At 42.8% G+C, this 16,303-nt stretch overlaps 2 protein-coding genes across 2 annotated transcripts; one reads left to right on the top strand and one right to left on the bottom strand.

Moving 5' to 3' along the window:
* Positions 1-96: 96 nt before the first annotated feature.
* Positions 97-8,359, top strand: dipk1aa (divergent protein kinase domain 1Aa). Its single transcript, XM_079284732.1, has 6 exons — positions 97-335; positions 5,107-5,241; positions 5,543-5,650; positions 5,749-5,925; positions 6,039-6,170; positions 6,313-8,359. The coding sequence occupies exons 1-6, from the start codon at positions 282-284 to the stop codon at positions 6,991-6,993; spliced, it is 1,287 nt and encodes a 428-aa protein (XP_079140858.1). The 5' UTR covers positions 97-281; the 3' UTR covers positions 6,994-8,359.
* Positions 8,360-8,597: 238 nt separating this feature from the next.
* Positions 8,598-11,736, bottom strand: rpl5a (ribosomal protein L5a). The gene is made up of 8 exons (XM_079285300.1): positions 11,635-11,736; positions 11,230-11,299; positions 11,002-11,117; positions 10,781-10,915; positions 10,393-10,595; positions 9,751-9,928; positions 8,920-9,008; positions 8,598-8,756 (listed from the first exon to the last, which is right to left on the bottom strand). Exons 1-8 carry the CDS (start codon positions 11,635-11,637, stop codon positions 8,654-8,656), a joined length of 897 nt encoding a protein of 298 aa, XP_079141426.1. The 5' UTR covers positions 11,638-11,736; the 3' UTR covers positions 8,598-8,653.
* Positions 11,737-16,303: the final 4,567 nt, after the last annotated feature.

Below are 16,303 nucleotides of genomic sequence, written 5' to 3'. Positions count from 1 at the left end.
TTTTCCAAGGCCAGCTTGAGGTATGTTGCTTTGCCTGAAAATTAGCAGCTGCTGCAAAGAGCAGAGGCGCAGGCAAAGTGCAACATCAGAGCGACTCACCAGGACGAGACAACCCGACGGTCCAAGGGCCGTGGATCACAGTGGGGCTCAAATCTGATACAAAATGCGTTAATTTCCGTCTCTTCTGTGAACGAAGTCGTGTTATGTGGAAGACGCTGTCCGCTGTGTTTCGGATGATCTCCCACAGCCAGGTCCACGTATTGAGATGATCTATTTCTGTGATGGCGAAGGGTCTGTTTCCACGCGCCTGGGTGAAAAAGTCTTTCTACTTCCAGGTAATATCACTGTTAATTGTTCTGTTAATCGGATTGTCGTGGTGCACTGCGGGATGTGTTTGACTTGGACCGAGGACCCTAGTGTGTATCGTGGTCGTCGTGGTGACACATCAGACTGACAGCTGGCAGCAGCCCCCGAGCTCTTCTGATGGATATTATGGGCTGTTTCCATCTACCTGAGGAATGAGTCTGCTGATGAAACATTAAGTTAATCGTCTTCTTTTTGCTGATCCAGAACCAGAGCAGAGCAGAGCACAGGCCTTCCACTGAGAGTGTGGATAATATGTGAGGACTTTTTATTGTACCCAGTCCAGGGAGGGATCTCTGTTTGGATTTCATTTGAAGTTATCTTCTCCTCACATTTGACTGGAAAGATGCCTAGACTCACCTTTATTTCATCACCTCCGATAGTGCCAGAGCAGCAGTAAATCCCTTTGGTTGGATAATACGGTTGAATCTTCTCATTGGGGTACCACTGGCTTGTTGCCAGTAACTACTCCCAGCACTAAGGAGCTTACGAAAGAGGACCAGAATACAGGGAAGCTCCTGGGAAGAGTAAGCATATTGCTTCATTATATACAGTACAGTCAGCTTATCACAACTTTGGCCATGAACTACAGTCCGGGGACTACAGTAGAGTTCAGGAGGTTAACATTTAATCTGGCTTCAGACAGCCAGTGTTTTCCTGCGGCCTCGTGCGCTGGTTAATTCAACCAGATCAGCCTCAATTCGGCTACATTTCATGCTGTACTTGTTTGAATAGTTTGTATGCCAAACACCGTGTGCAGAAAGGGTTTCTTTTAGTCCTGAGGTGATCTCTATACATAGAAAAAGAAAGTACAGTATACCTACGTTTTTGGCCACACTGGTCCTGTGTTTCTATATTTTGTTCTGTAATTAGTTTGTATTTGTTTATTGTGTGGTTTTGGTGCAGAGTTTGATTGTTCAAAGATAGAAACCGTTTTGGTTCAGTACATTCAGTGTTGGTCTGATATTTGAGCAAATTTGTGCATTTTGTTGCCTATTTGGCTTACTTTTTTTTTAAATTACAAATTTGCCTCTATATTTAGGTAAACATACCAACATAATGCAAACTCTGATACCAAATTTAAAAGGAGTCTTGTTAGAGGACTCGCTGGTTTATGGCGACATACCAACATGTGTTGGCGTCTGGTTTGTATCGAGGCTCCAATAACAAGTCTACAGGGTTATCTGGATCCCTTTGCAGAGAAAACCCAGAACAATGTTGTTTTTCTTCATCAGTCCATGTTTCAGATTTGAAGGGGTTCTAGGTTTTAGTTGTACTAAAGTTATCTAGTTAACTCGGTAAACCATTTCCCCGACATGTATCACACAACTACTGTACTGGACTAAACAGTGCAGCCTCATAATCTCTGAACATCGACCATTCAAGTACGACAAATGTCTTTTGAATTTCAAAGCTTTGTCAAACCCGAGTTCAGTTTCGGATTATGTGAATTTCTTTCTTTCCTGTTGAGTCTCTTTGATACTAACATTGCAGACCTCAAGTGCTGTGAGCTTTGCCCTGTTTTTGGGACTTCATCTGTAAAGATGTTTTTTCATTCTTGGATGGCATCGACCATCTTCTATCCAGTCGTTCTGCTCGATGTCTCGACTGCAGACAGGAAAAGCTCAGTCCTGAGGAGTTCTGTGGACTCCATAGAGGACGTAGAAGAGAGAAGGATGATGGGCAATACCTCCCGATCCCTACATGAATCCCTGAGACCAGCTCCAGGCTGCTCCATCCACAGTATATGAAGATGTGATATACTGCAGGTCTTATGTCCCTGCTGTAGTCACGCGACTGTAAGGAGTCAATACTTCATGAGGGTTAACGTGCGGTAACTGAATCGAACTGCTGACAGCTGATCACCCGACAGTTTTCCATACGTGGACTTTGCTCAGTCTTCCTGCCTGCACTACTCATAACCAGCTCTGATTAACATCAGTATTAACATCAGTATCTTGCATCTGCTGCCACCTTAACTGGTACATTTTAAAGATGTTTTCCTTTTCATTTAGGAAGAATCTGTTTTTATATTTTACTTTATTCCACTCTTCAAGTGTAATATTTGTATTCCTTTTTGTTATTTCCTCAACTTTTCTTACTCAGTTCAAACTCTGTCAGTTTACATTTGCAGTTTTACAGTACGCTTACCACAGAGTATATACTGTGTAAATATATATATATTTAGTACCGCTATATTATGCTTTGTGCAACACATAGTATTCAATTGAAAAGTGAAGGATGAAGCTCTTTGTTGCTCGGGTTTCACTTCTTTAACTCGGAGGCTTCATCATGTGTCTGCACAGACTGAGACACACCGCCACACGGACGACGTGCACACATGGCTTTTTATCCCCCCGTCATATTGTCTGTGTGTTTCATGCACAAAGATGTTCTACGTACAGGCGTAAGCAAAGGAGTCGGTTTAGATAGTGCTGTGTAGTAGATTTGTACTCCCCCGATAACTCCAGTTCCCTCCCCGGAGGCCCGCTATCTGTTTGTTCATCTCCTCAGGACACAGAGTGTTTAAAAAACTACGCAGCTGGGCAGAGGAGACTACAGCTCTAATAACAAACTGCTGTTAAAGCTCTAACGGCCTGCTGCTGCCGCTGGACAATTTGGTGAAATGCACCAAGGGAAATGCGAGGCAGGAATTATTTTGGTTTTCCTGGAACCCTCCCTGTGCTTTTCTTTGAAGTCTGTAGCTCAATGTGGGAAAGTGCTGCATATTTTGTGTGAACAGATTTCATGAAAACCTCATTTGTGGTTTTTATCAGGTTCGTATTTTTGGGGGGATTTTGAAACAGTTGCGAAGCTGAATTGAGAGAAAACCCAAACCCACACAACACAAAGCTGTCCCCGCCATGTGATCTGAGTGAGAATCAAAATCTCTTTATCCTCCCAAGTGCAGTTTCAGTCCTTGGAAGAAAAACTCTCTGCCGTTTTGTTTTAGTAGAAGTCTCCAACGCACAATGCTCCAACCGCTGTTCGGGATTTGTTTTACTTACTTAACTCTTAGGATGTCACCTATACATTTTTTTTTCTTTTAGGAATGAAGAATTCTGTGTTAATATCGTGTAAAATAAGTCCCTGACTGCATTAACTTGCACCGTGTCACAGAAGCAGCTCTGTCCACAGAGACACTGTGGGACATGTGATGTGTGCATCATGTGACACGGGCAGTAATTTTAACTAGAAAATGCATTTCCTGCTGAAAATGCGTTGGAATGCTGAAAGCTGAAATGAATCTCAAAAACATTGCTGAAAATAGATATCCAATTTAAAAAAAATTGCAAAAAGCTGAATAATTCAAAAAGTTGAAAGATTACAAATATGAAGTTATGTCACCCCTCTCCTGAAAGAGCTGAACATTTTGATATTCGAACGGTTTCTGTAGCTTAAAAGAATTCCAGCAGTAGTGATATTTATAGTAGTAGTAGTAGAAGTATTATTCGCAGTATAAGTATGAGTAGCATTTGAATAAGTACTAGTTGTAGCAGTAGTGATATTTGTAGTAGCAGTAGAAGTTGTCGTCGAAGTATTTGTAATTAGAAGAAGTAGTAGAAGTAGTAGTATCAGCAGTCACACTAATAGCTGTAGTAGTATTAGTACTGGTTATTAGTACTGGTAGTAGCAGGAATAGCAAGAATAGCAAGAAAGAATTTGTGAGAGAGAGAGAGAAGAAAGAATTTGTGAGAGAGAGAGAGAAGAAAGAATTTGTGAGAGAGAGAGAGAGAGAGAGAGAGGCAGAGAGAGAGAGAAGAAAGAATTTGTGAGAGAGAGAGAGAGCCTCTGATATCTCTGGCAAACTTTCCCATTTGGAGATTGTCTGATGTTTTATCTTTTACAGCTTACATGACTGTTGTCCTGCTCTGCCATGTCTTTCCTCGTCTCTCCCTCTTGTGTCGCGGTGTGTGTAAATGTCACTCGAATCAGGAAACTTATCAGAATCCTCATGTCTGATTGGCCGAGATGCAACACGTAACAGCTGCAACAAATCATGTGTGTGCGGCTTTTATTTTAAAATGGGGTGGAGGAGGAGGGGGAAAAGATCTCTGAAGATCCCTAAGACTGAATGACTGTATGAGAGACACAGAGAGAGAGGGAGAGGAGTGTGTGTGCGCGTGTGTCTGTGAGTTTATCAACATCACTAATTGGCTCAATCGCGAACACCTGTGTGCCTGAAGCCATTTGAAAATATTCTCCATAGAGATCCCATTGAAAATAAAAAGCTTAATAATTCAAAACGTTTAAAGGTATATAAAAAGTCATAGCAGACCTCTGGTGAAAGAGCTGAACATTTTAATCGTTGAACGGTTAACAGCATTCCAACAATAAAGAAACAGGATAACAACAATTATTTTCATGCCAGAATAGCATGTGACACTGGACCATTGTGATCTGCAGCTCCAAACCAATATACAGCTTAATTAGCTATTGTTGCACATGGCGACTAATCAGCCACTTCTTTGTTTTTGGGACACCCCCCATGCTGTCACCATGGTGACATATTATGTGATCAGGTTTGATTAGGGAGTACACGTCTGGCTTGAATCAGCATACTGTGCCTGTATAATGTGTTCATAATGTGGTTATACAGGCAGTACATCGACTTGAACATTTTAACAATGTGTGTGTGTGTGTAAGTTGGACTTTACTTCCTTGTTCTTAACTGTGAGCCTGGTTTATTTTCAGGCTCTGGATCGATTCACAAGAGTTTCTGTTTCTGCTCGCCCTCCACAGGCTCGGATCTCCTTTGTACGGGTGAAGTACCTGTTCCTTACATGGCTGACTGTGCTGGTGGGGAGCTGGGTGCTCTATGTGCAATACTCTGCCTACACAGAGCTGTGCAGAGGACACGAGTGCAAGAACGCCATTGTGAGTAATGGCTCGGTTTGTTTGGACCCTGTTTTTTTTTTAATGATTTTTGTTTGTAATGGTCTTTTATTTTGCAACTACCACGGCATGAGGAACACCAGTAAACCTCAGGATATAATCAGATTTCTGTGTGGCGACTAAAACGTGTTGTAAATACCTCTTGTGCTCTTTGTTTAACATCTAGAATAGTAATATTCCCTCAGATTATCAAACACACGGGGTCTAACATAATGGATGAATACAATTATAAAGAGGCTTAAAATTGAATTACACTTCTCTACATGTTCTGTCTTTCTCCAAGTGTGATGAATACAGGAAGGGAATCATCGATGGTTCAGCCTGCAGCAGTCTGTGTGACAAAGACACGCTCTACATGAGCAGGTGTCTGTCAACGCTGCCAAACAACCAAGTAGGAAACACACTTTTACTTTTCGTTAGAGTTGTGATTCTACCACTGGCTGTTTTCAGCATGTTTACAGTTTGTTTTTTTGTCGTTCTGTTCGCCAGGTGTACACGGGAAGCTGGGGAGACCACGATGGGATCATCCGCTGTAAGTTGGGGGAGGTCGTGCACTACGAGCTGGGTGAGGAGCCGGAGCCACGGAGAGAAGCCCCCGTGTTCGACAAGCCCACCAGAGGCACATCGGTGGAGAAGTTCAGAGAGATGGTCTTCAATCACCTCAAGGTAAATGACTCAGAGAGGTTCATACAGAACCACATATTTTAGTCTGTGGCATGATGGACTAAAGCCTGGAACAGCCCTCTTCAAGTCTCTGTCCCTCTCTCTTTATCCATCAGTCCAAGCTCGGGGAGCAGGCTAATCTCGCCAGCCTCGTCAGCCAGATCCTCTCTGTCGCTGATGGAAACAAAGATGGACGGGTGTCACTGCCAGAAGCGCGTTCTACATGGGCCCTACTGCAGATGGATGAGGTATATTAACAAGCCGCTGTTATCTGTGGCACAAAATATGTTGTTTTTGTGTAAGATGTCTCTGTGAAAAAGTGTCGGCAAACATGAAATCACTCCGAGCTGCTTGGGGAGACTAAATTGTGCTTTCTCTTTTCTTTTGGAGGTGCTGCTGGGCCTGCTGCTCCAGGACCGTGGACACACCCCTCGCCTGCTGGGCTACTGCGGGGACCTGTACATGACGGAGCGAGTCCCCTACGGGCCCCTGTATGGTTTGTCTCTGCCCTGGCCGCTGGTGTCCTGGGTGCCCAGCAGCGTGCAGCGCACTATGGACCAGTGGTTCACCCCCTCGTGGCCTCGCAAAGCAAAGATCTCCATGGGCCTCCTGGAGCTGGTGGAGGACATCTTCCACGGCACCTACGGTAGCTTCCTGATCTGCGACGTCGCCGCAGCGCACTTCGGTTACACCGACCGCCACGAGCTCCGCCTGACCAACACCCAAGCGGTGGTTCCCGAGGACGAGTTCAGACGCACCATGCGGGTGCTGAAGTGCGAGACTGACGCCGACTGCGTGTACGGGGTCGACTGCCAGACGTCATGCGACGCGTCGGAAAAGCGGTGCAGGGAGGAGCCGGTTCAGCCAAACCTGGCAAAGGCATGCGGCACGCTGAAGGACTACCTCCTGCGCGGGGCGCCGTCAGGGCTGAGGGAGGAGCTTGAGAGGCAGCTGTACGTCTGCATGGCTCTTAAGGGAAATGCTGGACAGATGAACATGGAGCACTCGCTCATTCTCAACAACCTGAAAGCTCTGCTGTGGAAACAGATCTCACACACCAAAGACTCGTGACGAGGAAGTCCTTCGGAAATATCCACACGTGGAGCTGAGTATTAAAGATGCTGTGATTTTAGGAATTGCAAATTTAATGAAGTAGTTTCTATCTGCTCCTAACACTTATGAATGATCGAGCTGATGGAGAGTCTACATTCCAGTGTCAGAGGTTAAATAAACTGAATGATTGCATGTTCAAGAGAGTTTATGCAGCCACATTAGTCATGTATTCATCACGGGAGTGGGATGTTTTCGTAGGGCACTGCTGATAACGGCCCGGTCAACAGATTTACTGTTACTCTCAAGAGCTGAGACCACGTTGCTGTTTTTTTTGCCACAAAATCATTCAGATATTTTGGAGATTGAAAGAGTTGTACAAAGCTCCAGTTGGCACTATTTTAAGATGGGCCCATATATTTTGTTACGTTACGGTTGCTCCGGAGCATCATGGCATGATAAGGGCGTGTACCGTTAAATTATTCGCCAGTTGATATTCCTGTATTTTTTTGTGTCCAGAAAATTCAGGCAAAAGACCAAAACCAGCAAACACCAATTTTTTTTTTTTTTTAAGTGAAGAAATGTCCATGGGAGCTGTTTTTAGCAAAAGTTACTCAAACAGGAGTGAATAGTGTAAACAATTCTGCTGCAATTAATTCACATTTGGGGCACTCATTGTTTACAGGACACCGTTTGTGGCATAGTGTTCATCATAACAATGTGACAAACTATTTTGGGCTTCGGCTACACCGGCTGTACAAAGAGAATACATTTATTTGCTCCTTTTTAGGGGTATATTTGACCATTTAAAATATAGACTATCACCAGACTTCACTTTGAACAGGTAGCAAACAAAAGTGACAAATCAAATGGAAAAAAGGCGTTCCCTTTGTCACTCATCTGCATAATAAAGTGAGTTCATCAGCGTCAAAGTAGACGCCGTGATGGTATTTGTCAGTATTCCACCGGGATCTTCCTGTATCCCTCCGCTGTAACACTAGTGACATCGTCAATGCTGCATCAACGACACGAGGAATATCGATGTATTTAATTTGTGAAGTTATCTTGTATATTTGTCACTGACACGAGCATTTGTGGTAGTGTGCTGTATCACAGTTATTGGATTTTGTCTGTGCCAGAGATCCAGCTGAAGTCATTTATGAATGTTCACCACCGTCGACGGTGGAGATTGTGATCGACCCGTGGTCACACTCTAATGCTGTATAGAGTATTTTCCATGATTCATTCCAGACATTGCCTGTTGCGAAGTTGCTGTGACCGAGTTGACAACCTGACTTGATTTACCACTTTAAATGCATTTCAGAACAGACGTGACCTGTAAAGCATGTCGAGCTCAATGCTGCCGTGTTTGTTTTTACTTTCAAAATGTAAAAAGGAAAAAAAAAAAAAAAAAAAGTAGTTTACTTAATAAAGAGACCAGCATGATTTTGCACAATTAAACGCCACACCACATCACTGTAACTCTGCTCAGGTCTGATTTATAATACACCACACTGGGAGCTTTTATCACACTGAGTCATTTAGGTTAATTACTGTAAATAATGTTCTTTAAATAAGTACATGCAACCTACTATTGACTATACACACTATTGACAGACAAAAACTTGAGTTTGAAATAAATTTATTTGTCTGTGATGTGCGTGTTGTCGCAGCACAGCGCCTAACCGTCCTCTGCCTCTTGTTCTTGCGCTCGTAAGAAGCTGGCCTTCTTCTGGGCGACGCGGTCCTTCCTCTGAGCCAGCGATAACTTGGCACGATTCCACCTGCCGGAAAGAACCACAACAGCAGCTCCATTAACATTCAGCACAGGAGAGGTTTGTCCGCTCAGCACTGGGAGCTTCCCAGTGCCGATATTAAACACTTAGACTTTAAACCGTTATTTTCCCAGGGTATCTATAATGTGCAATCAAGGAAATAAGAACCCACCTCTTCTTCTTGACGTCTTTTGTGGGTTTCTGTACGTGGGCGGGGTTCGCTCTAATGCCTGCGTGTGCTTTTTTGTACATTTCTTCAACCTGACAAAAGACAAACACAGCCCACATGTTAATGCACCACGTCTACGGCATTTCACTGTGCCCAATGGTTCGTCTGGCTTCTCTCAGCCCCGTCTTGAAAGGACAGTAAGCATCAGCTAATGCAAATGAAGGACCAACTACATTTTGCTCAGCGGGATTTGTATCATCATCAAGAAGCAGAGAACCGGCAAACACAGTCATCGAATATTTGACAAACAAATCCAGTAACAACAATTGTGATCAAGGCAACTTTCTACATTATTAAAACACGCATTACTGCTCTCTGGTGGACAAACTATGTAATGGATGCAGTGTTCCTACTCAACTTCAAACATATTGCAAGACTCTCTATTGCAATGTATCACTTATTGGGCAAACTATACACCTTCAATAAATTAATATCAGTCAGCCCTAAAGGTATTAGCTGGGCTCTAACAATAACTGACATCTAATCAATTACTTCAGGAGCAGTGATGTGCATCAATTGCAATTTTCTTTTAAACTAAAAACACAAGCCTAACACTTGTAGGCTAATTCATGGAGCTAGAAAATAGGAGGCGTCTCACAGGATGGACGAACTTCCGTGCAGCAATTTCATTTATGATATTGGCCCAGACATAAATTAAGAGCATTTCATTCTACGCTAATCTGGCCGACTGATTGGCCGACTAGGTTGCACCTGTGAAACTGACTCGAGATGCTTTACTGAGTCTATATTGTGCGAGAGGAGCCTTCATCTTACTGCGTCTGGTGAGACTCCGTTCTTGATGAAGCGCGAGAACTGTTTCTTGTAGGCGTCCTCGTCCTCCTCCATCAGGTACGACATGTAGTCAGCCACGTTCATGCCCATGATGTGCTTCCGGTGCACGTCTGCGTTGAATTCTTTACTCTCCGTGTCGTAGCCGGGGAAACGTTTTATACTAGAAACAAGGCAGAGCAGCGATACCATCAAGCTTGGTGACGGAGAATTCAGCTCTCTTATTAATGTAACCATTTCTTATGAATGTTTTTTTCTTCCTGGTTTCTTTTAATCATGTTCCTCCTCCTACAAAACAATCACACTGTGATACAATGAGGCGCTTGCTTCGGTTCGTCTCGCTTCTCTCAGCCCCGTCTTGAAAGGACAGTAAGCATCAGCGAATGCAAATGAAGGACCAACTACATTTTGCTCAGCGGGATTTGTATCATCATCAAGAAGCAGAGAAGAACCAATAAACCACGACTGGTCATCGACCAACCGTGCAAAAACTATGCTGGCTTTACGGAAAAAGAAAACTTGTGTCCTCTTTCTCGAAGTGAAACCACACCACTAGTGGAGAGGTGGAGTTGCAAAACACGTAAAATATAACCTAAAATAAACTGCTGTTCACGTTCTCATGCTGACCTGTGGGGAATGGCCAGCCCTCCGTCTACGGCCCCCTTCATCGCGCCGAACACCTTGTTCCCTGTAGTGGTTCTGGCGAGGCCTGCGTCCAAGTAACAGGTGAAGGCGCCCGGCTGTCCGTCAACGCTCTCCACGTTAAACTCATCTCCCGTCACCTCCACCTGGCCCTCGTACACCTGGTCCATGCCAAACTTGTGCAGCAGCTAAGAAGAGGGAGGTACGGGAGAGGATAAGAGAAAACAGTTAAAAACACGTGACGATCACACCCTTTCGAAACATGACACAATAAATCTGAACTTTGAAATTGCTGTGAGAGCACAAATCTCACTATCCTATTCATGTGCTGACATCAGCAGCTTTCTGTGTGTGTGTGTGTGTACACGCTTACCCGGCGAGCCAGCAGCAGCCCGGTGCAGTAGGCCGCAGCGTAGTTAGTAAGGCCCACTGTGATGCCGTATTTGGCCAGCTCGTGAGAGTATGCAGCGCACACAATCTGGTCTCCTTCAATCTTTGCATAGGCAATCTGCACGAGACGGACACATTGGGTTAGTCAGGTCATGTTTAATACGAGACCACTTGAGTTTCAGCCACCATCTCAAAGTCACTGACCTGGCAGCAGATGTTCCTGTTGGAGAACCGGACGATCATTCGGTACTTGGGCGTGTTGTACTTGTTTTTGTCCTGCACAACAAGGCGCTTCCGGGCAAAGAAGTCAGTCTTCCCCTCTATAGAATTACAAAGAGTCAATGACTTCCGTTTAGATTGATTGAAACACGAGCATGGCTTCATGGTCACAATCAGGGTAATGAAGCTGAAGTGAAGACAATATGGTCTTACCTCTTCTTCTCCTGAATTTGACTTGATATCTCCTGAAGTAGGACTTGTTCTTCACCACTTTGACGAAACCCTGCGAGGAAAAGTACAGTCAAGATGGTACCGTGCAAACTACAACCGGAAAAAAGTATCATGCGAACGAAAACAATGTTAACACTTCTGAGCGTCACTGTGTCTTTATACTAGTATTTTTCTTGAGCTTGGTGCGAGTGCTCTGCATTGTAAGTCTGAGGTTTCGTCAGCCATGGAGGCGCCACGCTGGAACATTGCAGCTCACCGGTCGAGTACGACAAAACATCCACAAACATCTGACCCCTCAGACCACTAAAAACACTTTTCTACCATCCATCACATCTCTACACACCATGACTGCGTACAATGGATGTATATTTAAAAAATGTAACTCACCATTTTTGAGCAGATTTTGCTGCTCTTCCTCCTCGATTCAGATGGGTCTGTTAAGTAGCGGAAGGTTGACTTGGCAACGTATCTTCAGTAGGATGTCTCGTGAGCACACAGCGCCCCCTGCTGCCCCGGAATACCACACGCAGGAGCCGACAGGGGGCAGCAGCGACACATACACACAGCAGGGTTCACTCACAGTGATTTAGTGATTATCAAGTTATGGTAATACAATACAATATAATGCACATTGTTATATAACTTCTTGAAATGTTCATGGTTAAAAAAAAAATTCAGAAATCTACCAAATAGAGAAAAATATGTGTTGGCCTTTGGAGTTGTGTATTTCTAGAGCAGAATTCCCTGTCAGGCTAATACGTTGAGCCAGTTTTTATCAGGTATTTCCAGTTAAGTAATGATAGCAATACTAATACACTTATATATAGCACATTTTACACAATAAATGCCACCGAAAGTGTTTTACAAAACAGATAAGAGCAGACAATTTAATAACAGTTTATATTGAATTACATTTGAAACAAGGATAGAGGTAAAATTATGAACAGTTAAAAGAAAGTAACTCTCATGAGCATCGTCTCATCCAGTTTTGGGCGAGTTCATGAATGCATGAATTCTGAATGAATAATTCAAATGAATTAATGTGAAAGCTAATGCAGGGACTTTAAGTCAGAATAAATTAGATTAGAATAAATGGTTTGATGAAAAATTTCCAATTCCAAACATGTCACCTGATCACACTCAGCGATGATGAGGCCAATTTGCTTTCAGACAATTTGACACTGTGCAGGACAGCTCTGCTGATGTGTCATCCCTCCGTGTTGTGAAATCAAGCTATTCAAAAAAACGGATGATGATTTGGGCCGGAAAGGTCTAAATGATGAAATCGCTGAAGCTTGGGTGGATTTTAAATACAGAGAGAGGTCACAATATTTGACTCTTGAATCAGAATCTGAGGCAGATTTTTGTCTGAACTGTAGCCGCCCACCTACGCAAGATGTTATCTCAATATCTATAAAATCACTCAGGATATTTACAGTTCATTTATTGAAACCCTGTATGTATGTTTGTAAAATGTACAGATTTACAGTCCAACAGAGTTTATAAAACTCCCTCCGGATTAAAAAAAATGGACTCAAGCTCCTCTGAACTTTGCTGGCACAGTAAAGCCCTCCTGGACGTGAGTGCTTGATTCAGTATCAGTACTTATTAATATTATTCTCTCACTTTGTCCTGATGTTGTTGTATTGGAGGTAGACCTATATATGCCTCATTGTTGTTTAACGGACACTCGACTTCCAAAACCTTGTAGATATGGAAGGAAATATACTTTAAGTGATAATAAATGTCCAGATAATTTGGGATCCATTAGGGAATTGCCTTTCAGTGTTACAAATTAGATACGACCATTACGTTTCTTCTTCTTCTAAAATTCTTCAGCTATTATTTCAACATGCAGTCACACATCTATACTTCTATATTACATTAGCACAAACTGCCATGATATCACACCAGTATGACTTATCCACTGACTGCACATCCCAACTGAGCTGACATTCAGCAGCAGTTAGTAAGAGTGACACGAGTAATAAAAACAGTAAAGGTAACATGTGTCTCGCACTGCTGGTCCACCTATTTCCAAACACCAGACTGGGGTTGCTGCTGATCCACCCATTGAACTCTGCTGTGATTAATATGAGCGATGAGCATCATGCTGTTGGTGTCATTCAAAGGGCTCCACAGGTCCCTCTGTTCATGGACATGGAATGTACAGTGCAGGAACAGACTCAACACCGGACACCAGGAGCAACAAGAAACAAAATAAAAGCATCTGGATTTTCTGCCTTGTTCATTTCTGCTGTAGAGAAAAAATGATGAAGCTGCATCTCCGTTATTTTCTGGTCTCGCTGTGTCATTATCTGAGCATGTTTTGTTTTACTTACATTGTAAAACACCCTGTAACTTTGTTCAGAGAGTACTACATGATGAAAGATAATAAGATACTCTTTGTTAATACAGTAGTGAATAACTTGGTGTTATTTTAATTTAAACAGTGGTGGAAAAGTATTGAGATCCTTCAGGCCTACTAAGAGCAATAGTTTGACATTTTGACAAATATGGGTTTTTTTGGCTCAAGAGTTAGATGAGAAGACTGATACGATTCGACTCCTCTGCACTAGAAAACTGTGGAACAGGGGGAAACAGATCATCTAAAGCTCACTTATTAATGTTTGTTTCATTTGTACGAAAACCCGAGTTGTGGTTTTATAGAGGATTATGTGCTGGACAATGTCTTGGTCGAGCACTGTGGCTAAGCTAAGCTAACCGGCTGCTAGCTTCATATTTACCTCACAAACATGAGACAATCTTTCAGCTTAATCTTGGCAAGAAAGGAAATAAGAGTGTTCCTCAAAATGTTCTTTTGAAATAGTGGAGAAGCGGCGCTTTGGACACGTTTGGACAGATTCAGGCTAACTGTCCCCAACTGTTTCAAATCTTTATGCTAAGCTAGGCTAACTGACTGCTGGATGTAGCTTCCTATTGAACAGGCATTCTAGTGGTATCAATCTTTTCATTTAACTCTCATTAGAAAAGCAAATAAGTGTATTTTAAAGTAGAATAACTCAAGTAAAGAGCAAGGATGTAAAAATAAAAAGTGCTTGAGTCAAATAAATGTAGGCTTCTTAGGCTTTCAGGATGACTGGGTTGTAGTGTGTTTTATTTGTGTAGGACCGACTGAGCAGCAGGTAAAATTTCATTGAAACATTACAATTCACTGTCTTAAGTCATATAAACTGGTCAACTGTCCATTTGACCCGTTTTAAAATTCTTAAACAATAAATGACGAACCAACGTGAGTCTGTTCACTCTGTCGACAGCTACTGAAAAAAAGGAACCAGAATCTTCTGCTTTTCCGTTCGAGCGGAGCTCGATAATATCCCACGCTGTCACTCTCGGTGCAGATGTTCTCAGTGTTAGATAAGAAATGTCAAAGTCACTCTTGTGGACAGCTTTCTTGTAGCCACTCAAGCTCTGTTTCTGCAGAACTGATTTCACAATGAAGAGAAGAAACTGTCCAGTCATCCGTCTGCAGCAGCGATCAGTAACAAAGATTCACACTGAGGGCAGAGGGTGTGGTGGGCGTACATAAGTGTAACACTGGTTGTACATTTGTCCACTTTGAATGGTCATTCCACCGATCTCAATTTGATTTTCTCATCCTACATTTCAACATCTTGCTTTCTGATTCTCGTACTGATGTAATATCAACAAGGGGGATCCATCAGTCCTTGTTTTGTGTGCTGCCGACACAGTGTTATCATCCTAATAAGACACAAAATAATAGAATGACTTGGACGTTACAGTGGACTAGAAATTACTTGCAGAAAGTCACACGTCAATAAATGTGTTAACAGGCACCCCACCGGTAAGACGACTGCACTTGACAGTTGACAAGCGACACGCTGTGGTCTTTCCTGCCTCTTTCCCACAGCTGATTGCATTTATTTTCATGTGCATGTTGAGACATTGTAAAGATCAGCAGCCATTTTCCCCGAAGTCCATAACAGTAAAGACAAACAGGTGTAATTACATCTGCAGCATGCAGATGCCTCATTAACCTGCCCCATGGTTTTCAGCGTTTCAATGACAGGGATAGACAACACTGTTAAAGTTCTTTGTCCTGGATCACATACTGTGGCACACACTGCACGCACAGCAAAAAACCAAATCAGTTCTGCTTAAATTAAAATGAGTTCTGCTAACTTAACAGTTGATAGATAGATGGTGCGAGACGTAGATTCCGTGTAAAGGCCAAGCCTTTTTTCTCCACCCACCATGTGACCAGTGTTTTACACGACATGCAAAAAATAGATAAGAGCGGTGTTTTCTGTGTGAAAATACATCCAAGACACAGACCACAGACTTAAGAGAATCAGCTAAAAGAAACACTTGTAATAGTGCAGAAATGGTGAAGAAATTGGGTTCAAGGTGGGAATATTAAAGCAAAACACTTATTTAATAGCCAAGATTATACATGTCCCCAGTTGAAACTATAAAAAGTTATTAAAACATCCAACACAGCACAACAACACATAAATGCTTAGACATACACATGAACTGGCTGTTGAACTCTGACCTTTCAAACGGCTGCTTCACTCCCCCCCCCCACAGAGACACAATGACCAGGAAGCACCAAGCAGGTTTCTTCACATCCACACACCAACGTCCCCCGATGAGGTTCTTATCATTTGAGAGGGAAATTTACAACCAGAAATGAGCTGCTTGCAAACAAGGGGAGCTGCTGATCACAGTGATGGATGAGGAAGGTGATTTGTGGAGTGTTTACAGCATAAATCCAAGCATCTGTTTCGAGTAACGTGAGAGTTTCTTTTCACTGCTTCTTCCGGGTTTTTTTTTTTTTTCACACTTTCAAGATTTTCTTTCTTAGACATTGTAGCCATGCTGAACTTTGGGTGAGGTTTAAGGATATTTAAAGGATATGATCATACACAGTTAAACCAGAATAATAATCCTAACAAGTAAACTATTAACATAAATCAAATAAAATTAACACAGACGCAAGCTCCCCGACTGCTGCAGGACAAAAAGATTTGAAGTGCAGTCGGCGAGAAAAACAAGACATTTGTGGACCTCC

The sequence above is a fragment of the Melanostigma gelatinosum genome (genome assembly GCF_949748355.1).
Source record: "Melanostigma gelatinosum genome assembly, chromosome: 15".
In the NCBI taxonomy this organism is placed as follows: domain Eukaryota; kingdom Metazoa; phylum Chordata; class Actinopteri; order Perciformes; family Zoarcidae; genus Melanostigma; species Melanostigma gelatinosum.
Note: the sequence above shows the minus strand (reverse complement) of the source record. Positions and strands in the feature narration are given on the sequence as shown.

What these genes read in the sequence shown, in the direction of transcription:
- dipk1aa (XM_079284732.1), top strand. Translation starts at nt 282, where the DNA reads ATGGCGAAGGGTCTGTTTCCACGCGCCTGGGTGAAAAAGTCTTTCTAC. An exon ending in ACGAGTGCAAGAACGCCATT is followed by an intron (nt 5,242 to 5,542) that starts GTGAGTAATGGC and finishes TCTTTCTCCAAG; the next exon opens with TGTGATGAATACAGGAAGGG. An exon ending in CCCTACTGCAGATGGATGAG is followed by an intron (nt 6,171 to 6,312) that starts GTATATTAACAA and finishes TTTCTTTTGGAG; the next exon opens with GTGCTGCTGGGCCTGCTGCT.
- rpl5a (XM_079285300.1), bottom strand. An exon ending in GGGCTGGCCATTCCCCACAG is followed by an intron (nt 9,929 to 10,392) that starts GTCAGCATGAGA and finishes CCTTGTTTCTAG; the next exon opens with TATAAAACGTTTCCCCGGCT. An exon ending in ACGGAGTCTCACCAGACGCA is followed by an intron (nt 9,009 to 9,750) that starts GTAAGATGAAGG and finishes GTCTTTTGTCAG; the next exon opens with GTTGAAGAAATGTACAAAAA.